This window comes from Athene noctua, chromosome 1, assembly GCF_965140245.1.
Source record: "Athene noctua chromosome 1, bAthNoc1.hap1.1, whole genome shotgun sequence".
NCBI lineage: Eukaryota > Metazoa > Chordata > Aves > Strigiformes > Strigidae > Athene > Athene noctua.
Window position 1 is genome coordinate 181,706,618 of NC_134037.1, and position 24,405 is coordinate 181,731,022.

The window sequence follows — 24,405 nt, forward strand, 5'->3', positions numbered from 1 at the left end:
GCAACTATGAAACTAATGAATAAAAAATTTCCATGGGCAATACAGAAGTACAAGGAATTATCTTTGTGGCCCAAGAGAGTCAACAAATATGGGTGCGATTTATTGCCCTGCCAGAGTTTTGCTGTATAACCTATAGTGGTAAACAATGGGTTTTCAGCATAGATTTTTGTTTTCTGTCTAACATTATTCAGCACAAATTACATTAGGTTCATGCTTAGAAGCATGTTACCTAGTTGTGTGCAGTCTGGTGTCCCAGGAAGTTTGTTTCAGTGGGATGCAAGTGACCTGTGTAGTCAGAGCCCGAGTGCTATAACCTGTCCTCGTAGTGCTGGGCCCTCTGTAGGCAGTGTTAGTTCTTCTAATTCAGACCTTCTGGTTAGAATGGCCTGACACCAAATAAATCTGACTCTTCCAAAAACATACAGACTCTAATATATGTTTCCTTGTGAATTCTGGCAGTGCAGCCCACTTCAGGGGTGTGTCCTTAAAGCAAAATCTCAGAAAGTGAAATGGCTCTCTGGAATACATTGCTAATAACCCCTCAAGCCCTCCTGCCCTTCGACTACCAGTACAAAACTGTGGATGGTGTTTGAAATGACATAACAAAAGCTGTGTACCTGTCAGACAAACAGATGCCAAAATTGAAGTTTCTGATTATACTGTTTAAAGTATCTATTTTCTGTGATTGAGGTACAGAGGATAATTCATTTAGGAAGGCTGACAGACAGTCATGTGGCTGCTCTCTATCAGTACTTTCCAGTGTAAAAATCAACTGCAGATGTTTGACACAGATATGTCAGGATACTTAACATTGCATTAGAGTTTGCAGATGTCATGTGTTTGTGGAAGCTGTATCTCTGTCTTAGGGGAAGGAGGGAAGCGGTATATGGCACCAAATGCGGAGAAGCATGTCCTGTATGTGACTAATGCATCCTGACCTGTGGACGCTCTGTCCCTTTTAATGTTTTGGTTTGGGGTATTTTTTAAAAAAAAGGTGCTGTCATTAGTAGTGATCTGTTTCAGTGACGTGGTTTTGAGAACTGTTACTTGTAATTGTTAGGCAAAAGAGTTCAACTTGTAGAAATGTCCCCATAAGAGAAGAGTCTTGTGTAGCACTTTGCTGTTTTAGCTGCATGGAGCATTATTTGTTCCATCAGAGCAGCACCTAGAAAGTGGAGTTAAGTTTGGGTACACAAAATCAAGTTGTTCCTTCCTAATTGGGCTTACCAAAGAGGATTTTTGAAGACAGATTTGGCCAAATGTTTCACCTCTGAACTGTTTTAAATCCTCTTTAAAAGACTTGGGCAGGGATTTATGTTGGGTGCTGTTTTGATTTGTCTTGAAACCAATAGCAGTAAGGTTGTCGGTTTTGAACTTTGCAAGTCTTGAGAAATGGATGAGGTTAGATAGTTCATCTAAACACAGTGCTTACAGCTTTGTTTCATTGGATGCACTTGACAGCAGACACTTATGTGACAGACTGATTTGTTCATTTTCATAGAGTAGTAGCTCTAGGTACTCATAGAGTACGCTTTCTCTTGGCTGTGGTTCAGCTAAAGTTGCATTGTCCTGTGCGTTGTTTCGTTATGTCACCTGCTAAGTCATTACTTTTGAAATAACTGTCTTTTTGGGGGGGGGTTTTTTGAGGGGTGGTTTTTTTTGTTTGTTTGTTTCTTTTTCTTTTCAGGGCATGTGTATATTGGGGAGAAATGAAGCAATGCTGATTTTTACTTGTTATTATATATATTTTATATATATACAGAAGTTTTGCACAGTTTTAGGATTCAATTCTGGGATCACCTTCCTTTCTCTGCACTTCTTCCATAGGCTTTATCATGATATATAATAGGAATTTGTCATTATGCATAATGAGCACAGCAGGACAAGTAACATGCAGTTTGTTTTGTAAGTTGTTGAAGTTGACTGCACCCTAGAATGTGTGGATCTCAGCCCCCTAGTCCCAGCACAAATTTGAATATGTAATATTAAAAAAGTTAAAATAAAATGTGGTTGGTTGCCAGCTCAGTAATTTACATCTCCTGTGGTTTATTTCTCTAGGGAGACAGCAGCAGCTGGAAGCTGAGCACCAGTATGTGGAGGCTGATCAAGACCTTTACAAAAGGACAGAGCGTTCTGTGCAGCCGCCTGCAGAAAGACCTGGGGAAAGGCGAATGGCAGAAATGAAGAAACTGTATGGTGCTGAAGCTGAGAAGATTCAGGCAATGGAGGCTGCCATGCAGCTTATCTTTGATAGAAACTGTGACAAAAAGCAGCCTAAATACTGGCCCATTATTCCCCTTAAACTGTGAGCACCTGGACTGTGCTGGGACCTGGCACAGAGCTGTAGGGTTGGGTGCCACAGTCAGGTCATGCTCCTGAAAGAACAAACTGCAAATTTTGGTTTTGGTTGGGCTTTGGGGAAGAGGCTGGCAAGGGCAGCATGTTTCTTTGCCCTGTGTTTCTTTTACACTGTCTTGTCAGTGATAGTCAGAGTCCATTCTACCTATGTACAGTTGTCAAGTAGTAATAGGAGGGACCGTAATACTAAACCTGCCTAAGTCAGTGTTTCACTTATTTTATACCTGCCTGACTTGACCCTGCTTGCAAGAACTATAACAATGTCTATATTCAGTAAACTGGGAAAACTTAAAGCAATGTGAAAAAGACTGTATGAATTGTCTGCTCTTCTCATTTAGGAAATTGCGTGATCCTATTTTCTAGTCTTACTTAACATAGTAGCATTTGGATCCTGTTTAACAGAGCACAGCTTGAAGTGTTATGTCTGCTAATCTTGGATTTTTTTGAGAACGGGGAGCCCACTGGCCAAGATACAACATATCAAATTACTGTAGCCCAGCCATTTGAATTATCTTTCAAAGGTTTATAATAAAGCAGGAAGTTTTTCTTCCAAACTGATACTTGTCTGGCAGGAGTTTGACTCTAAAGCACCATTATATAGAAGAATGTTTTAATAAAGGAGCTGGGGGGAGTGGGGGAGAAGCCTGATGTGGCCATGTCTGTTAGAGATCTGTTTAGCAGAAGACAAACTTAAGAGGACAAAGTACTCTTGAGGCCAGTGCCTACAGTGATTTTTTTTTTTTTTTTGCCATTCTAATAAAAAGCATCTAATTGGTTTGAAGCTTTAAAGAAGATGTGTTAGTTTGATAGACTAAGGATACATCTGTATGCTGTATATGGAGGTGTGGAAGCCATGTAGCCCCAAGGTTTGTGTTTATTTTAGGTGCTGCTTTTCAATGCCCATCTGTATATTACATGCTCAAAGTTTAAACATAGGCAAGTTAGATGTGCCTCTGTGTACTCATCCACAGCACAGGCTGTTTGGCACCACTTCTGTCACTTGAGGGGCAGGACTGGTGACTCTGTAGAATATGGAATACTGAACATTTCCAAGGACTTTCTGTGAAGCATTGCTGCTACCTGTCATTGTGTGCTGAAGGGCTGTAGTTCATATTAAGCAGCATGTCCATGCCAGGCAAAGGAACCTTATGCTGCTTTAATTGTGACAAACATTCATGTGCCTTTCTGGCAACAGAGGAGGGTCACAACTCATTTCATGCCCACTGTGTCTGGTGTATCTCTCTAGCATGTGTAGTCTGTAATACACACTGTCAGTTGTGCTGTGTCCCCTGCAGCAGCCAGCTGCACCAAAGCAAGGCTGCAGCGCAGTTTTGAATAGCTTTGGTTTTACTATTACTTTCTGTGGTTTTTCAAAGCAGCATTTTCTTTTCAGTTTCACCTCCTTCACTTTAGATGTGACAAGATGGAGTTAAATTGAACATTGAAATTTAAGTCTCCCAGACTTATTACTAGTGTGATTAATCTGAAAAACTTGTGAGAGACAGGAGAGGGGAAAGTTATGAACAGTCCTGCATTTGTCTTCACTCTTGGTTTTGGCAGGTTTTGTCAGAAATTCATTGTTTTGTTTGTGTTTCCTTTTGTTGACCAAATAAATTCTCTTCATAACACCTTTTAATTTATTTTTATTTTTTTAGAAACAAACTTCCATACTTCAGCACTTCAGTTCTCAGATGCTAAAGCTTTCTTTTAGCTGCTGTATTGTTTAGGGAAGACTGAACTTAGAGCAAGGACAGTTTTAACATATTGAGAAACACAAAGAGTGTTGACAGGACTTTCACGGCATGCCAGTCAATACCACACACGCACGGTATGGTACAAAATGAATGGGAGGGCTGCTGCATCTGCTGGGGGAAAACCCTCTCCCAGATTAACATGCATAGATCTCTGTCTTTCTATTTGAAATGTTTCCACTGTTGTGATGGTGACTCCCCTGTGCAGTTCAGTACAGAAGAAAGGAAGATGGGTAGAACTGGACTGTTCTTACTTTTCAACCCAATTCCCAGCTCTTGGTGTGATTGTTTCTGCATTCAACTGGTTCTGCTAGCAGAAGCAGAAATTCTGGCCTCCAAAAGTATTTGTAGAGACCTCATACAAGACGAACATTGAATTCCTTTCCTACTTCATATAAAGCATACAAGAAATTGCATTGCCTTTGGTTCTTTTAACTGTTTCTGAGAGGGTTTAATATGCTTCATGAGATTGGAAGTAGAGAGAACTGGATGAAGTGTTCCCTAGGAACTATGTACTAAGGGCTGAAAGGGAGAAATACACTACTACAGACTTAGAGTTGCTGCCAAATAATCTCTATACTGCTCCTGAATTTTAGAGGATGGGCTGTTGCTGGTAGTTGGCCAGATAGTTAGTAGTGCTAACTACTAACATGCTAGTAGTTCAGTAGAACTGGGAGATTTTGTGTTACAGTTCTTTTACTCCATCTCCTATGTCATTTTACATTTCTAAGAAATATCTCACATAAAAAATGTGATCATGGAAGCAATGCAACTGCAACTCAGAAATACCTGTTCAGTCAGAATGTCTCTAACACTCATCTTTCTGCAGTCCTCAATCATGGGACCATATACACTTTTTTTCCTCCCAAATACAGTGTTAGACCAGCCTCTTGACTAGAATGCGACTGTGATGCCACAGACTTGATTATTCCTTATCCAGAACATTGCACCTTCACTTTACAGTCCTGCCCAAAGGGAATTCTTCGCTTGATGGTGGTGGTGTTTCTCATAAGCTTTTCCCAGCTCCAATGGAAGGAATTACACCCTGAAGTTGCAAGTACAATTAGTCTTAATTTAAGAAACTGGTTTTCTTATTTGCTACATGCAAATACACAAATCAGCCTCATCTTCAGAAGAAGAGTTTGTAATTGGTTGAAGAGACTTTGAAGGTTGGGGGAAAATGGTAATAAGTCTTTCCTGCTGAAAGCATTCTTAAAAAAAAAAAAATTTCAGAACTGACACAGTACAAATTTAACATACAAATGAAGCAATGACCTCTACGTTTCCTACAGAAAGAAGAACTGCTTACTCTTACACATTGGTGACATTGTCAAGAACGCTCGTCCTTTAGAATGATTTCCCTGTAAAGCAGCTGACAGTTTAGTATGCCTGTGTATACAGGCAAACTGAGCAGAGATTAAACAATTTTGATGAGCATAAGTTTTCTTTTAATCAACCTTATTGGTAAGTATTCATCCTTTTTGATGGTAGTCTTGTATAATAGCTAACTGCAAACATCTCATACTTAGAAGCTTAAATAAAAGCAACATATATTTCCATAACAGCCTTTGCAAACGGTAAACATGTATATAATCCATATAGATTTGTTCACTCCTGTCTTTTTCTCTTTGCAAAAGCTTCTTATTCACTGTATGAAATATATTTCAAATATTGCATCTTCATCTCTTTTTGCATTAACAGGAGTCCAGCTCTGCATAGAAATTGAGAAAAGCAAGGTGCTTTGGTTCAGCTGCTTAAATTTGGATTTTTCAGTATAATTTTTGGCATGCTGGTCTGAATATTTTGGCTGAAAGAATTACAGGGGGGCCAAGATTATTGCCCAAAATGCGAAATACAGTCTGTCAAAAGGAAACATCCAGAACCCTGCTTTTCTTCTGGTTTCTTAAAAGTATAAGTTACTGGAGAATATAGTATTTGATAAATAATACATTCACACTGTGACAAAATTCTGTCTTCATGTTTGTGTGCTAATTCATCAACCATCTAACCCAGTCTGTTGTCTCCTGTGATCCTGCCTGGATAGTCCAAAGGAAAGAAGTTCTACGGGCTTTTTCCTAGGTAGAGTAGTGGCCTGTGAGAGAGTCCTGGCTGCTCCTGAAGGGTGGTTATAACTGGAGTATGAAGTTCAAGGCCTTGCATCCCTTCATATATTCTTACATAGCTGGAATTACTGAGCTGGTATGCAGAGACATGACCAGTGGAGCTCTGGGTGGGTAGGTGGTAGACCATGATATTGTGTATTGTCTTGGAGACCTGGCTATTATAGCGGAAGAATTGCTTGGACTCAGTCCATTCTTTGAAGTAGGGGGGTGCACATTCATCAGCCTCAACTATTAATTTCATCAGGACAGGAGTAGCACTGAATTCTTGCTTGACTAAAGTGGAGAAAGACTTGCTCATCTTGAGCTTTGAGTGTGTAATCAAGATTATTTGTGCATGGATTCTATTAATTACACAGTCACAGAAGGATTTTTTTCCCCTTTAATCATGAATAATTTTCTTCAAAGAAAGAAAGCAAACAGAGTGAGAACATATGTAGTTTTTAAAAATAAAATATTTCTCAGCCTAATGATGCCAATACTACTGCTGGTTCCTTAAACTACACAGATCTTTTGCCTGCAAAGTCTTTTTGAAAAGCCAAAATACACAAAACTGCTACCCCCATGACTGCTGTTTACAGCCATCCCAAAGAAATACCTTTAGGGGGAGGAAGGGATGAGAAAAGTGGAAAGGACTGGTCGATTTTTCCCAAATTGAGTTCAAAGTGGTCCACTTCAATTTTTAGACTTTTTTTCTAAATAGCAACAGTTTACCAAAATCTGGGTTCTATAAAGATGTGAGGCAAAAGTCTGTCAGGTGCTGTTAAAAATTAAGTCACACCACTGTCTTGGGATTTCCCTAAGCTGCACCTTACTGGAAGCTGGGAAGGGGTAACAAAATACTGCTTTATTCGTGGAATTTTCTCACACTGTCCTCTAGACAGCTGCCATTGGGTGATGGCATAGAAAGCCAACTAGACTTCTGATCTGTTTATCTGGTTTTAGAATCTTTCCACTTGTTTATACTGAAGATCAAGATTGAAATGCCAGTCCTGAGATTCAGCTTTCAGCTATCCCATGCATCTTCTTTCCTAGATACAGAAATCACCCCTGTGGCTCAACTCCAGCAAAGTTTACTGCCATCGAGGTCTGCCAGCAGCTCTTAATTGTGTGATCACTCCCTCACTAAGTCAAAATGAGTTGAGTTGGAAGAGCCTTACTGCTAAGATGTTTAATGTAACACAGTTTGTCATGGAAATTATTAAGGGAAGCACTCACTTGTGCAATTGGATGAGCAGGTCTGGAGGTGGCAAACTCCACAGGTGTAAGCTTTCATATGGCAATGTTGCTACTGCTAGAATCTTGCTTTGGTATAAAAACAATTCCTTTGCATTTCATTCATCAGGCATATTAGCCAGTTTATCTGTTATGAAACATCTAGAAAAGTATGCATTTATTTTCCTTGCAGAACACAGAAGATATCCCAAGATTTCTAACAATTTTTTTCATTGCTTCTTTCATGTAAAAGTTAGTGTCTTGAGTTTGCTGGTTTGCAGACACTGAGCCAAGGAGCATACTTGCACAATTCAGGTTCATACCCTTTGCTTCAGTGTGAACCGTAGCAGGAATTGGAGGCCCAAGATTCAGTGAGCCCTTTTGGTCTAGACATGTACAAACATCCAGCAAGAAAAAGTCCATGCCTTGTATTTCATTAATTAATCACATAGCTACATCATTCCCATCCTTTGCACTGGATGGGAAAAGATCTCCTGGGTCATCATGTCTAGTTTTTGCTAGCAACCACATCATCTAATACATTTCAAAAACTATTCAGGCTCCATTTTAAAACAAATTCCACTTCCTGTCACCCCAACTTCTGCTAGTTAAGACTGCATGGCCTGCTTCTCAGTTGCAAAGCATAATAAAATATCAAGACTGCCACAAATTTGTCTTTTGTCTGAGAGCTCCAGAAGTCTAAATGCAGGTATAGATTACAAATCTTGGGGGGGGGGGGGGGGTTGGGTATTAATTATGGTACTGTAATATCCTCCCCCTGGACAGAAGGAAGAGTTACTGTTGTGGCAGAAGTATATGCTTGAAGTATGTTTTTACTCAAGAAATAATTCATCAAAGGCCACAGTTCTGATCTGTAGCATATTCCATGAAGTGCTTGAGTAATAACCAACATCTCCCAACCCATTATCCTCCTTTGATGTAAACTGATGAGGCTGAGCTAAAACTTCAGCCAGTTGTGCTGCAGTGCACTCGAAACAAAACTTTGATGAGTTGCTCCTTTCATGACTGCAGAATATAAATCTGAAATGGACTGTAAACCAAAAGCAGCCCAAAAGAGCTGTGTCCCAGCAGTGACATAGCTGGTTTGTGGTCCTGTTGTGGTGTCACTGCCCTAGGTGTTCCAGGGGCACACATAAAGCCCTTCCTTGGCACCTCTTCTGAGAAGCCCTGCAGTGATGTGGCACTCATAGTGGCTGGTTTTATCATTATATACTGGTCCTGTGGTCTTCATTATGTTATCTTTTTTTTGCTGGATGTTAAACTTAGAAAATGCAAACCATGCTGCCCATTTCAAGGCTTACTCTTGCTCTAAAAGCCATAATGCTGAGTGTGTGATATGTGTGACATGACTGGGTGCCATGGCAACAGACTGTGATATCATAAATGCCAGATGATGAATTAATCTCAGGGACACATCAGAAGAGCTGCGTTGTGCTACAGGAAATCCTTACTTCAGAACTGCTCTCCTCTACCAGCAAAGAAAATAGAGAAAATGAGGGAGCTCAGTGCTCCCTCCTTAGCTTGTTTGGTTGAGCAGATCCCTCTTCAGGTCATCTGCAGCTCCAGTGTGAGAGCATAAACATGTATCTCTGGAGTGCAAAAGTGCTTCTGTAGAGAACTTTTCAAGAGATTAGTTATTTGCCCTTCACAAGTGACTATGCAGACCTCTAGAAAGATGTCCTATACTTTCCTTGCCAACAGCAGTTATATCTTGTTTGGAAGAAGAAAAAGAGCTGCCTTATTGTAGTCTCTTGCTTCAATAGTTCTTTTAGTCTAGCAGCATTACTTGCATTATTCAAGTCTAGCAAAATGAAATCTGTTTCTACAGCATGGCTATGGCTAAAGGTTTTTTTGTTGTAAATACACTGATAATAATTAACTGTACTAGTGCCTGGTGTTACATTGTGGAAACTGTCATTCCAGGCATAGCCTGCAGTGTGATAGTCCCCATCAGCACAACAGAATGGTTTGCTTCAGTCCAAGAAGATACCACATCCTACTGGAATAAAACATACAAACAGTTTATATTGTTGAAACTTTAAAATACCCTATTAAAAAACAGTAATTGAACAATTTTGTTTTGCCTGTTTAACTTCTTCATGCCAGGCTTCTGAAGCATGAAATGATGTAAAACCACTATAATGCTTGAAAGCATACAGCAGAATCTCAAGTACAATGCAATTTTTTTTTTCTAGTAGGGCGCCCAAAAATATAATAATAATTGTGAAGAAAAAGTGTCAAAAAAAATGTGTTGGGTTTGTTGATTTTCCAATATTATTTTCATTTCCTGGATTCCAGAATAAAATTGAGGGTTTTTTTTAAATACTTCTTAGCTGAGCAACTTTGAAAATGTTGAACGGCTTAGTGGCCTCACTTCACAGGGCTAGAAATCTGAATTCACACTGAATGTAGGAAAAATGCCTCCACTACTCTCCCACTCTTGCCATCCCCATGAAGCTACCTGGAATTAAATGGATATGTACTGTGATGCATTTTACTGGCAATGTCTGTCATACTTTAGATCTCCAAGGTTCCAGCTGAGCAGCTTTCAGGGTTTCTCTTACCTCCATCATTTACCATCCACCTGTGCTCTCTTCTTCCTCCCTCATCTTCTTTCTCACAAAGGCTCCTACCTAGCTTGTATCCCTCCACCCCAGCACACACTCTTCGGCAGCCTGATGTTGCTCTCTCATCTCTCAGCTCCTACACTCCTGTCGGCCTCCCACATGTAGGGCACAAAATGTTGCTCGGACACTCAGCAAATGAGGAATAATCTAGGTGACGAGGAAAAGGCCAGTGGCTCTGTCACTATAAACACTGAAAGCAGAATGTGCCAAGACCCTTCCCACAGCATCAACCCTGACCTGTTGGTTGTTGTTGACCTCCTGGTGGCTGAGGAAAGATCACTCTCTCTTTTCCTAATTAAACCACAAAACTTCCTCACTCCTGTGCAAGTGGTGAGAAGGGTGCCACTGCCAGTTCATCTCTCCCCTCTCTGGGTAGACTCCAGACAATCACTCAGAGTAAGAACACCACTTTTCTTAACTACTGACCCAAGCCTTTCTAAAGTCGCAGTGCAATGAAACCACCACAATCCTGTTGAACACCAAGGGAAGCTGTTGTAAGACTTTCTCCTAGTGGGAGGAACAATTACTGGATACAGAGCCTGGACTTCACAATCCATCTGTTTAATTTATAGTGTGTCTCAACATGTACATCTCTGTCAACTCCAACGGCAAGGCGTAACTGTAATTTAGGAGCTCAGTCATTTGAAAGACCAATCAGGCAACCATGATCTATTCCCACCCAGCAGATGAGGACGTTGCTAAGGCAGTTTCTCAATTTAAGAATGATTTTATCTCCTTTTCTCTCTTTTCAGCCCTCTTTGCCAGCTGGCATCCCATTTTCTACTTTTCCACCGGGCATTGCTTCAGCTCAGCATGATCCTTTGGAGGGGGAGCAGTAGCCTATTTAGAGCTTAAAGCACATTGAGATTTACTGGCTGGAACCCCAGAGAACAACCTAGCAAGAGGCTGATGAGGGCACTTAGCCAGATCATCTCCAAAACACTATTGTTAAAAGAACCTGATATGCATGTTAAGTAAACATCAAATATGCAAACCCAGCACATGTAACATGCAGATAATAGCATAAGGTAATGGGCCCTATCCCCAAATTAATAGCACTCTCATAACCACAGGCAGTTCCAGTATTTTCTGTTCACTTTCAACGTCCTCTGAATGGTCATATCTATAATATAAAACTCCCACAGGCTCCAGCAGGATTAGGGTTTAGTGTTAAACCCCGGCTAAAACAAGGGGAAGAAATTTCTCTTGCACACAAACAGGCAAAAACTCTAGAATATATGTGATCCAGGAAGCGATTATATAAAGGCGTTGATAATTTCATTTGCATATAAAATAATAACAATAAGAACGGAAGCGAAATTATCCCACATATACAGAAACCCTGGGCGTTCAGGATTGGCTATTCATTATTCTCTTGTCATACAAAGCAATTCAGTCTGCAGCTGCATTTCTCTCTTACAAATCCAATTCAATCAAGAGAACCGAAACATCATTAGCAAACCCACTGATTTATCCACCAGTAAAGTGCTGATACAGGCTTCTATTCCTGCTGCTAATAAATTCTCAACATAGCAGTGTTTGCTCTCTCTAGGGATCTCCCATTATTCTAATGGCTAGAGGCTTCTAACTTTTCTGCTGGAATTTTGAAGCCTAAAAATCTATAATAGAAGGGTCCAAAGCCTGTGGGAGTCACAGGAAAGAAAGGGCACAGGCCCAGAACACGTACCTAGTCACTATAGAGATGTGGCTACATGGAACTGCAAGGTGAAGCAGCACCTGGCGCCTTAAAATCTGCTGTGATAAGACCTTTTTTTATTCCCTTTCTGAAATACAACGCTTGTCTCCTGTTTTGCTCATCTCTTCCTCTCCCTATTTCCCTCACCTTGCCTCCAGAGCCTTGCCTCCCTCTCTCTATCTTTCCTTGGCTCCTGCTTGGTTTCTTGCCTTAATTGCCAGCTTGCTGGGCTCGCTCACCTCTGCTCTGGCCTCTCTTCTCCTGCAGAAATGCAACAGCTCTGAAGACCAGTTCTGGATGTTGTCTCCTGTACCCCCCTGCACATCATCTGCCAGCAGGGTTCGAGGCGGTCACCTCTGAGCTCATCACAGCATCATCCTCTTGCTGCTTTCATATGCAGGAGCCCTTACACCCTATTTCAAGGCCTGGGCATGCACTTTGCATCCTGAATTTTCAAGGTGGGCTCCAAACAGGGAAGGCCCAAGGGATGTGAGAATTGCCGTTGTCTTTTGTGAATAATTTCCCAGGTTGCAGTTTCCATAACTTCTTTAACAGTCCTGGGTCATTTTGTGATGTTTGGTTTGTCTGTGGCCCATTCATCTTTTAAACACAAAGAAGTTATTTCCTTGAAATATTGCAGACCAGAATTAATGTTCTAGGCTATCTGGCAGCTAAGAAACACTTGAGTTTGGTCTGAATTTTATTTAAAGAAGAAAAAAGTACAAAAAGTAAAAATCAAAATCCACCTGTGACAGTAGCCCATGTTTAATACAGCTTTAATAAAAAGTTATATTAGATTCCTCTCTTGGAATGGTATTATTTTTCTACTTCTTGAATATGATACTCAAGATAACAAGAATCAGGCAAGAGTCTTAAAAAAAGAGATCATTATTTAAAACATACAGGCTCTCTAATCTATCTTATCTATGCTATAAATGAAAGATAAAATGATTACTAATATAAGATACTTGACACTTTATTTACTTTTTCATGTCTACTAATTGGAGAATGGATATATATGGATAACTAGTGTGTTCTGCTTTTTTATTTTTAATCATATGCTCCTGCATTTGTAAAAACTCAGTGTCTAGACTGAAAATAGGAGGAAAACGCTTATGTTTAGAATAGCTGTTTGGATTTTTTTTAAGAAAAATCCCACCATGTTTATTAGTCTAGGGAACAAAATGTTAAACTAATCTTTCAAAACCAAGTTTTAATATCAAACATTGTATCATTGTTATTTTTCAAGTTCCTCAGTTGCATTCATCCTGATCAGACTTTCCTAGAGTGATCTCACTCATCTGACCATGCTTTTTTATTCCTGAATGTCACATTTCTGGCAGGTCTAATGCATTTGGCTTTCTGTGAACTCAGATGGAGGTGACGTGTTTCCATGATGCCAGCAGACCTAAAGCCACATCTTCCTGCAGAAGATGGAGAGCTGATGGAGAATGTTGTGTCACAGAATCACAGAATCGTCTAGGTTGGAAAAGACCTCGAAGATCATCCAGTCCAACCACTAACCTAACACTGACCATTCCCAACTACACCATATCCCTCAGCGCTATGTCAACCCGACTCTTAAACACCTCCAGGGATGGGGACTCCACCACCTCCCTGGGCAACCCATTCCAACGCCCAACAACTGTGTCTTAGCCCCATTTCCATTATCTACCAGTGAAGAACCTGCAGGGTTGCACCAGCCGCCGTAGCTCCCACAGCCCAGGACACCCGTCCTCTGCAGCCTGTTTGCACTTTGCTGCCGCACTGTTGGGCACGCCAAGCAAGTTACACTGCTGCCAAGTTACTGAGTCATTCCCATCTTTTCTCCAACACATTACATTTTTTGCCACAAACCACGGCTCTGAGTATTGCCATTTGCCTGAACTGGACTGAGCGAAGCGTGAAGAGCAGTACAGAAGCAATAAAATATAGTGTATGTGTGAGAAGGGGGGGAACCCCAACACAAAACCCAAAGCAGCATTTTTAAATGGATATTGGTAGAAAACTAAAGCTGAATATCCTGTTATGAGAGAATTTAACTCAGCTTTATGATACTGTTTAAGTCTTAGGCACCATTCATGATTACACAGCAGAATTAAAACTTCTGTAATAAGTTACAAGCTTGTGCCTATTGACAGAAGTGAAAAAATGAGAACTAAAATGAAACCAGCTGGCTGTTACTCAGCCTCCACTGCCCAACTGGATCAGGAGAAGTGTTAAAATGAGTCCTGCCATTTTCCTTCCCAGCTCTTTGAGTTTGATTTTCAGTTTTCAAGAAAAGGCACCTGAGAATGTTCTTAAATGCTCTCCGTGCCTGCCATCAGAGTTTTCTACTTTGGAAAAAGAGAGAGCGCCTTGTCTCAAAATGTACTTTTGCCAGGAATTCTGTCCTGATTAGGCTGCCTTGGAGCACTTTCTTGGGTGCGTGCCATACTGAAGTTATTGGGTGGCAGCCATGTGTACAACACTCTTAAAGTCTATTCCCTTAATTTGCAACTCAACATAAAACTTAGGTTAAGTCTAATGATACCACTGGAGGGTGGGGCTAACATACATATGTATGCAATTATTTTCAGGATATTGCAATGAGTACATATACGCTCCCACAGAAGTTGCTCTGAAGTTGAATACTAATGTTCCTTGGGTATGCATTTTGCCCCTGTCTGGTTTCTTCATTTGCAAATTATTCCACATTCAAATATCCCCACTGGTACTAATGAAAATGTTGGATAATCCATACATTTGAGTCAGCTCTTCCTAAAGACACTAAGCTGGCCTCTCCAGCCCACACAATCCTACCCTGCAACAGGAATTTAGCAAAGTGCTTCAATAAATGCTTATATCCAAGCCTGTTAGACTGAACCCATAATCTCTGACCAAACTCACGTGTATTTTTGAGCCTAAATGTTTTAGAATGAGGCATGTGGAAGAGTGCCTTCACCAGCATCGTTTTATCATGACTCTCATAGCAGGAAGTAAGACTTTTCTCTCCTTCACATGGAGGAAGGGTTGTTAGCATTTCTCATCCACATTTCACAGATCCGTTGAGGAGGATGAAATGAGGTGGGCTGCAGATGGAAGAAAGTTCTACTGACTTGTATTTTTTCTGTATAACAGGCATCCATTTTCAGAGAGGTTAGTTTACTCTTTTGCTCATAAACTTTCTGCTCTCTATAATGCTTTACTGAGACCATCTACGCTCTTTCAGACCTCATATTATCTCCTACATGGTTCCTCACCAGGTGTGGGTTACCTACATGGCCTATAGAGAGAGAAGAGCACAGAAGCAAGTGTGTGCATCCAAAATAAAAACATCTACTACCATTCTCTTCCCTCTGGTCTCCCCCAGATGTGGAGGTCTCATGGAAACCCACAGAATATCCACACACAAAAGTGCAAAATACTGTGCTTAGGGTAAGGTCCCTCATGTAGAGCTAAGTGAAAGATGGTTCTTCAGTTGCCAGAGGTCCTAATCGAAACATGAATCCTTCATTTTCAATTATATCTTCTAATTTTTTTTGTACCTTTAAAATCACAGAGTGACATTGGTTATTCCACATGTGACTTGGGGATATGAAACAGAGATGAGCCTATCTTTTAACACTGAAGATGTATTTAGTACTCCGTAATTAACACCAAAATGATAATCACTAATTTTCAGATAAAATTAACTATGGTTCATTGGGAAAAATTATGCATTCTGTTGAATATATAATTATATCTATTCTAAAGCAATCACTGCTCATATTTACATATTGAGAAACGGTTGCTGGAAATACGACCTACTTCGTAATAAGAAACAGTTCTGATTTTGAAGAATATTTATTCCTTACACTGTCATACCAGAATGTGAAATTTCAGGAGTCGTATCTACATGCTGGCTAAGCTATGTCAAATTACTTCTCATTTTTTATCTTTTCTGGTCTCTCTTTTCCCCCAGACTACACAGGAGCAATGATCTGAACAATTTTGTTCAGCATTTTGCTGGATGAACTTTGCAAAGAGCTCTCTGCAGTGAGCACTAAGAAGGGGTTTTCGTAGCAGCAGCTGGAGTCTAAAGCGGATCAGCTTCACATAAAAGGCTCAAACGACATAGGAGAGCATGAGTCATTCCCCTTAATCTACACCAAGATGCTGAGTTCAAAACATGAAAAGGTCACCTCTTCTTTGCATGCAGATGACAGGATAAAGCGATCCAATTGTCACCTTATTTCTCTTTAACATTCATGGCCTCTGTAATGACACTTCGAACGGAAGATCACATGGGAGAGAAAAACCCCAGCATGCCTCAACTGTATGTGGAATCATAGAAGCTCAAGACAGAGAGGATGGATGAATCCTCTTGAAAAAGGCCACAGAGAACACTCACTACAAATATAACCAGATTATATCACTTCCGATTCCCTTAAATCTAGAATACTCTCATGTTAATATTCAAAAGGAGGTTGTTTTATGAGTCCCTGATTTTATAAGGTTTTGAAGATTTGCAGGATTTTTGCAATGTCAAGTGTAGGAGTGGCACCCTATACACTCACTCTAATCCTCTGGAAGTTGGCAGTGACTGCTACCCACTGGCACTGGCTGTGTGGTAGTCAGAAGAAGTAATATTTACGATTAACCATTAGCTTCACCGTTAGCAGAGGGAGCCATGGGAGGGGGGCTCAAATACAGCCAACAGGAGGAGACAGTGTGAGCTGAGAACTCACAGAAGCAGGTGTCCCACTAGAACATCTTTTTATTAAACTACTGTCTTTAATACAACTAAATGTTTAGTCAGAGCTAAAACATTAAGCAGAAACATACTGCCTTTGGTTCAGTTTTTAATTGGGAAGGTTTCTGTATCTAGAGGAATCTGTCTAGTTAGCCTGAGGAAAGACAGCAGGAGCAGAAAACAGAGACAAGCAAACAGGTAGCAGCAGCTATTGCCTCATTTCGTCCACAAAGAAAATAGGGATTCATTTCAGAGCTACACGTTCTCCACTCATGAAGTGGGGAAACAGAGGGAGCCTAGTAAATTAAACAAACAAGAAGAATTATATGCAACAAGCCTTCACTTCCTCTCAAAATTTGTTTCACCACTGATTGCTGGAAATGCTCGAGTTTGGTAAAATGCAGCATTTCAGACTGATACCATGCCCTCAGTTACAACAACTGATGAGACCCTCCCTTTCCATCTTACTTGATCCTTGACTGATTCTGAGACTGAAGTTAAATTTTCTTCTGCAAATTTGATGGCCTCTTCAAAACGTCTCCAGAGAAGAACACACTGCTCCAGACTAGGTTAGGAGACAGACCAAGTGTATTGCTACAGGGAGTGAAGGTGTTTCTTGAAATACCTGCTATCATCACACTAGTATTAGGGTAACACTACAAATAGAGAAATGTTTGCAGATTGTTACCCACGCTATAGAAAAGATTTCGAGCGTAGACAATGAGTGACATTAATCAATGCACAATTCTAATCTTCACCTTCTCTTGTATAATCAAATCTGTGATAGCACCAGGTTGTTTTATAATCCCTTGATGCCAAGATTGTCTGGATCAGTCTGGCTTCCAGCATAATTTACAGCAGGCCTTTATCCCTACCTTACGGCTACCAGCTATAGCACCAAGGAGCCATTCAGCTACTGAGACTCGCTGACATCTGCACACTGCAGTCTTTCTTCTTTCCGTTATGTATTAGATGAAAGAGTAAGCGCATGGACCAGAATCCAGCCATAAGCCTTTCACAACTAGGTAAGTACCCATTTCTTACAGACATCTTCTGTTCTAATGAAATCTGTTAGTTTGTACTCCTTGTAGAAATTCCAGCTAAGTGTTCCTGCCTTCTTGACCTCATTTGAGTATTGCAATACAATTTTGCTTAAGGAACCAAAGCTTCTGACATCAGCCCCGTCAACTTCTCTCTTTACTTGTCAGAGACTTGGTATCTCTGTGAGTAGAAATCCCCATTGACTGCTGAGCCATAACCAATATTTGGACAGCTGTTCTTTGCTTTACTTATTGGAGAGAAAAATGACCAACATTTCCGAGGATGACAGAAAGCTAATAAAGGACTGTGAGTCCCTCCTCTCACTGCATATGTGTTAACATGCACAACTCCTTCTGTGCTACCATGGGAATGTCTATCTCATACTTTGGTGCAAGTATGCAAACCCAGTCCAGACAGCACTGATCATGTTGACCCACTTCCCTTGAGCAACTAGTCCCATGGATTTCAATGATGCAAACTTAGCTGTAAATGCAAGCGCAGTCAGAATCAGGGACATATTTTTCAGCTGATCATAATATTAATCAAGCACTATGCTACAAGAGCTTCACAGAATATAAATATAACTAAAGAATTTATTTTAAAAAATAAAATGTATTTATACTCTCACCAGCCCATAGGCACATAGTGCTGCACACAGCGGGTTGCTCTTACCATTTGCCTTCAGTTCCCACCATATTTCAGTGCTATTTAGTGCCACTCTAGTTAAGGGTCATGAGCTATTTCCATAATTAATCTCATTTTTCAAAGGTGCATAGCTCATCTACTTTAATTCTCAGTGGAGAATGGAAGCAGCTTGCTAGTGATCAGCTTCGGTATGAATTTTTTCTTCAGAAAATGGCTTACTCAATCAATCCACTTAATTACCTCTTAAAGAAGACGCGTTTATTCCCTGATCCTGCAGTGCTTGCGTGGTGTTGGGCCTGTAGTCCTTACTGGAAAAACATCTATGTTCCTTAATCAGTGCAAAAGCCTCAGATGATTTTGGCCCGGGAGACTGGGATTTTTCTTTTAATGGAAAACAAACCACAGCTTTAACATTGCAACTTTATATGTGAGTGCAGACAGGCACTACTTTGGGAGCAGGGGCCTCAAATTGCAAAGTACAAATTTCCCTGAGAATTTGACTTTTGCCACTCCTTTGCCTTCGTGTTTTATTAATACATTCTTAAGCAATCGATCTCATTTAGAGGGGAATAATATGGTTACATCATTTAATAGATCGATTTGTTAATAATCATGGGAGATGATAAAATATATCCTTATACTTCACATAAATAACATAAAATTAGGATACATTGTGACAAAGGCAAAGGAAATGAATGCCAAGTAGCCAATTAATGTAAATCAGCACAATCTGATATTAGTCACAGTAGATGCATATATTCTGCCTAAAGAGCTGGCCTTTGCATCTGAAGCAAATTGCTCTGATGGTAAAAGTCCAGCTGAGAAAAGCAACTAAAACGAGAGAGCCGATTTTGCCATTCTTTTCTATACCCGTCGTCTGCATCTGTGAAGGCTTACTCCTGTGTGACACAAATATTCTTGCCTCCAACCTGTCGAGCTATGAGGGATTTTACTGATAAGCTCCTACTGGAGGAGCCAAGCATACACCCCCAAACTACCCAGTCTGTTGCTTAGGGGTCCCCTCCACTGGTTTTCCCAGAAGCTAAGATACATTTCTCACAGTGTTTAAAGAAATGAGAAAGTCTCCGCAAGCGGAGTCACGCAAGGTCGTGTGGCTGGAACATCCTCCAAGTGGCAGCTATCGCGGTGCTGCGTAAAGCTGTAAAGCAGCGTTCAGGGGTTCAGGAGGGGCTGCGAAAGCAGGATGCACATCGTCCAGCACGAACACAGCTGTTAACGAAGTCACAGCCTGTTTGGGCACGCAGGGCCCTTGCCATCGCCACAGCGAAATGTGAAGGTGCAGGCACCTCAGATTCACAGAATCATCTCGGTGGGAAAAGACCTTGAAGATCATCCAGTCCAACCATTAACCTAACACTGACCATTCCCAACTACACCATATCCCTCAGCGCTATGTCAACCCGACTCTTAAACACCTCCAGGGATGGGGACTCCACCACCTCCCTGGGCAACCCATTCCAACGCCTAACAACCCCTTCTGGAAAGGTCAAGGGTGCCCTTCGCCCCGTTTCCCAGGGAAGCGCCTGCGGCGAGAGGGGCAGAGTGGTCCTGCCCGGCCCCGGGGGGCTCCTCCCTGGAAATGCCCCAGGACGGATGATAAAACTCGGGAGGGAAAGGGGGGCCGCCACGAGCAGGCGATCACCGGCTTCGGGGCCGCTCCGCCGCCAGAGCCCGGGCGGGGAGCGACGGCGGGCGAGGGCAGGCGGGCGCGGCTGCCCGCCCGGCGCCGCGGGGGGTGCCCCCGCCAGGCCGCGGGGCGGCGCTCCGCCACCCCTGCCCCGGGCCGGGCCAGGCCGCGGCGGGCCGAGCCGAGCGCCCCTCGGGCGGCGCTGGCGGGCGGGGCCATCCCCGCCCCTCTCGCCGCGCCGCAGCCGCCGGAGGCGAGCGGAGCCCGCCAGTGTGCGAGCTGCAGCCGCTGCCCGCCGCCGCGCCTCCCGCCCAGCCCGGCCCGGCCCAGCCCAGCGAGGCACGGCAGAGCTAGCCCCTGCCCCGCTCCCCCCGCGCCGCCCGGGCGACGAGAGCCAGCCATGGGTAAGCGAGCCGGGAGCTGCGGGGGGGTGGGAGCGGGGGCAGGTGCGGGGCAGCCCCGGGGGTCGCCGCGGCCCCGGCCCGGCCTCTTCCCGCGCGGCGGGGCGAGGGGCAGCAGCCGCCTGTTGAGCGCCCCGGCGGAGCGGGCCGGGCGCGGCCGCCCCGCTGCCCCTCTCGTCCCGCTGGGGCCGGGCCGCCGCCGCAGAAACTCGGCGGGAGCGCGGGGGGCTCCTGGCCGGCGGGGCGAGCCGGCGGGCAACGGGAGCTCGCCAGCTGCAGAGCGCTCCCTTCCTTTAAAAATAAATTATTATCATTATTAATCGGTAGCAATAGCGCTAGAGAGTCTTGGAGCTGTAGTTTCTTGGAGGCGGCTGCACGCAGCCGGCCCGGAGCGCGTCTCCTCGCCCGGTCCCGCCGAAGCTGGGAGGCGGTGGGGTCGGGGGGCTGCGCCGGGGGCCGGGGCGGCCGCGTGTCTCCCCGCGGGGCCCGGGGCCGCCGTCCGGCGCTGGGCAGCGACTTGGGCTGGCCCGGTTTACCCCGAGCGGGGGGTCCCGCTCAGCCCCTCCGGTCCCGACGCTGGACCTCTTGGGGTGCGGTTCAGATTCTGCCCGGGGGTAAAAGCGTGGCTCGAGAGAGGATGAGTAACCTCGGGGGACAGGGAGGAGAGGGGACGTGCCTGCTGGAGGTGGGAAGCGTCGAGTGCGCGGTGCGCCAGGCACGGTGCGCCGGGGCGGGCGTCTTAGGGAGCCCTGCGGGCCGTCGGGGTAAGGGGGGCGTGAGCTCTTCCCTCCGGTAGCTCGGGGCTGGCGCGGTGGAGGGAACGGGGCGTCGATGGCAAGCGGCGGCTTCTGTTCCCGAGCTGCCGGGGAGGGCAGCGCCCGCCTGAGGGTGTTTGCCGGAGCGAAGCGGGGCTCTGGCCTGGGAAGGGTGCGTCGTGCACATGGGTCACTTGGGACTCAACACACACGTTCCGCGTCCGCATCCTTTTAGCGTGGGCCTTTTAGCATGGGGCTGCTTCCTGCCAGCTTGTCTTTTTAACTACGATAGACCCAAATGAATTAAGCAGTAATGAAAGTTACAAGGTTTGGAAAAAAGAAAGAAAAAAAAAAAAAGAAAAATACAGCCGGATCTTTGGTCCAGTTTGCCAGTGGCGTATTATTGCTAAAGGTTGCAGCTGCTAAAGCAGAGCTATCAGTGCATGTGCGTGCCCGTGTGGTAAGATGCACATACTGATGCTGGCACTGTCTCTGCCTTTAATTAAGAAGGAGGAAAAAAAACCCAAACCCAACGAATTAATTACTCAGCCAAAGCCAAAGGAAGCTGACAGAATTCCTGTGGTTGCTACTTTGTTAAATTAGTTCGCATCACCTAATTCCTTAATTTCTAAACTGGTTTGTTGCCTAGCTTAGTGAAGATCAGACTCCTGTAGTCTTACGGTCTTTTTACTAAGCTTTTTTGAAGTTTCCAACACCCCTTTCAATGCGCGTTAAAGTATGGATTCCTTCTGCCTCTACAGCTCTGGAGGCTGAAACCAGCAAACCAGCTGTATGACCGGCACCACTTTTTGTGTGCGTGTTCTGATACGTACTTTTTAGACTATGCTTTCCTTATGTGAACTTTTGATATTAAATGAAACTGTAAAGTTGACCGCCTCTCCCATGTCTATATCTTAGTATCCTCATCTTAACATACACTTTTACTTTTTTGCCATGGATTGATGATGTCAAATCTCTGAGATGGAAGAGGGAAAGAGAGAAAGGAATGTTTTCAAGCATCTTAGTAAGAGAAGTGTATTCCTTGTATTGCAACATCTTCTTTTGGTGGGATAAAATATATTAGATGACACGTGTAAAATTGTTCTTAAGTGTCTTTGCTGCTAAGTCTGTGAAATTGATTTTCTTCGGTAAATTAAGTTGCTAGGGGTTTGAAATCAAAAAAGTTTTTTGAAATCTTTGAGGGTGATTCATCTTGAGGAGAAGCAAATCTTTATTTTAGTCCTAAATTCTTACAAAAACACTGAAGTTAGTCTCACGAGTTTTGGGTCTGTAACACTGTGTGAAATGTGTGTTTTATGTCTGTGTAGAATGTCTTGTCATTGGGAAAAGGGGAGTGGAGAGAAGACAATGTTTTCTTGAACGTTTTTCCAATAACGATGATAAAAGCACAAAACTCCAAGGTCTGTTGACTTCTTTGCTTAGAAATGTTGGTGGATGATCAAGCTGTGTGTGACTGGGTAATGACCGTGTGGTCAGTCAGGAGAAGGGGCTTCTAGCACAAATTTCAGACTAAATACTTCAAAATGAAGTCACAAAAAGAAGCCTTTGTCAGCTGGGGATCCAGTCCCTCATGAATACGACGTTTTGTTTATGCCATTGCATAACTGCTGCCTTGGCATTAGGTAGGCTGAGGCTGATGTGACCATCAAACCAGGGCTTGTTTGGAGCCCTGGTGCTGTATTGAGCTTCCAGATCCAATGGCAAGGATATATTTGACTGGTTCTCATTAGGACCATTTGAATTGTCCTTGCCTGCACAAAACATTTGTGTAGGACTGGCTTGCTGAGATGATTGTTTTTTCTTTTTTGCTTTTCGGAGGCGCTGAGAGCCCACCACGGCGATTGATGTTCATTGGGCTTTTGGCTCGCTCAGCACCTCTGAAAGTCAGACTCATTGTGTCCAACACCAGTTAGGGTTTGCCTCGGCTGGAGTGTCGTCAGTAATAACCAGTGCAGTGCTTCGTGCCCACCTGTTGGCATGTTACATCGTGGCACACACATGCCCAAATGTAGTGTCTCATCTCGGAGGTGAGGATGGGGGTTGTTATTTTACAAAATGAACAAAAAATGCAAAAGGTTTTTGTTCCTAAAAGTTTAAGAAGCATGATACAGTGTCATTTCTTGGGAACTGTGTGTTTTCATAATTCTATATCTTTTCTTCTTCGTAATTCCTAAACTGTTGCTTTCAAATAAGTATTTGGAGCAGAGTGGGTGCATGTATTGTGTTTTGGTTGGTCTTTTAAAAAAAAGAGATACTGAGGAGAACACTGTGTGCAAACAAGAAATGAAATGATGCCTGTCTTTATTATGTGGGTTTGCATCCCTTCTGCCTTCCGTCCCTGTGCAGTCCCTGCTGCCTTGCAGTCTGCAAACCCAGGAGTTTCCAGAGGCATCATGCTGTGCCATGCTAGGGCTATCCTCTGTCCTTCATGCTTTCTGCAGCACATCCAGTTCCCCCAGCAGTACTTGCTCCTGCATCCCAGAGCAAGTCATCCCTTCCTCACAGGCAGTAACCTCCAGAGTTCCACCTTAGGGTCTTCTACCACTCATAGAAATGGTCCTCGCTTTTCTGTGAAACGCGTCCAAAGTAGGTTCAAATATTCCCTAAACCAGGCTTTCTTCTTAGAAACAGCTGGGGGCAAATCCTGAAAGAGAATCATTCCTCTTTCTTTCTATTCAGCTATACACTTTGTTCAGGCAGGAGCTGAAGTCTTTTGTGTGTCACAGTAATAGTAAAATCTGATTAGTATCAGTCATTAAGGGTGGCTGGATTTCAATTGCCAAGTGGTGTAGTCCATATTCTGTTAATTCTTGCACCTCTTAAGTATATTTAACCTTGTTCCTATGGAAAAAAAACAACCAAAAACAACCAAACAACACCTTAGTATTAAGTTTATCTTCTCTTAAAACCTGTGAAATATAAAATTTTATACTGTTGCCCTTCCTCTACCTCCACAACACCTGCTTAGGCCATTAAAAAGTACTTAATTTTGCCTTCTCAGTCTAATCTTTCTTGTCTGAGAAGGAGGCGGAGGAGAAAATGTTGTGCATTTCAGATATTTCCCAGTATCCTAAATAGTTTGTGTTTTTACCATGTTTACAGATCCTTCCCTCTTGCTCTTTCTAAATGTGTGGTTCAGTAGTATAGGAAATCTGTCCCGTTTGTGAATTATGATATGTCTGATAGATCTTGAAATGTTACATTTCAGGAAAACGTACTGGATTATAGATTACATCCCTGGGAGGGCTGAACTGTGACAGTGCCTGATTATCTGTCTTTTTCAGAGTCTGTCTAGAATTTCTTAAACCAATTGAAGTCTGCAGTTCACTTCCAATGTTTAAAGGACTTTTACTGTTTTTCTCAAGCCAGGTATCTTTTTTCCAAGTTTGCTT

The 24,405-nt window shown here is 42.9% G+C and overlaps 2 protein-coding genes across 4 annotated transcripts in view; both read left to right on the forward strand.

The window, feature by feature from the left end:
* The window catches only part of GEMIN8 (gem nuclear organelle associated protein 8), a 34,367-nt gene extending 23,420 nt beyond the window's left edge, over window positions 1-10,947 (forward strand). The window contains exons 5-6 of one of the 2 annotated variants that reach the window (XM_074906965.1): window positions 2,059-2,305; window positions 10,845-10,947. In XM_074906965.1, coding sequence (XP_074763066.1) covers window positions 2,059-2,305; window positions 10,845-10,947 — 350 coding nt within the window. Of the gene's footprint in view, window positions 1-2,058; window positions 2,917-10,844 lie in introns of those variants that run through there. The other variant, XM_074906975.1, reaches the window with a different exon arrangement.
* A 6,528-nt stretch (window positions 10,948-17,475) lies between these two features.
* Window positions 17,476-24,405, forward strand: part of GPM6B (glycoprotein M6B) — a 112,626-nt gene continuing 105,696 nt past the window's right edge. Inside the window, exon 1 of one of the 2 annotated variants that reach the window (XM_074907059.1) lies at window positions 17,476-17,527. In XM_074907059.1, the coding sequence (XP_074763160.1) occupies window positions 17,491-17,527 (37 nt within the window). In that variant the 5' untranslated portion in view covers window positions 17,476-17,490. Of the gene's footprint in view, window positions 17,528-20,063; window positions 20,241-24,405 lie in introns of those variants that run through there. The other variant, XM_074907085.1, reaches the window with a different exon arrangement.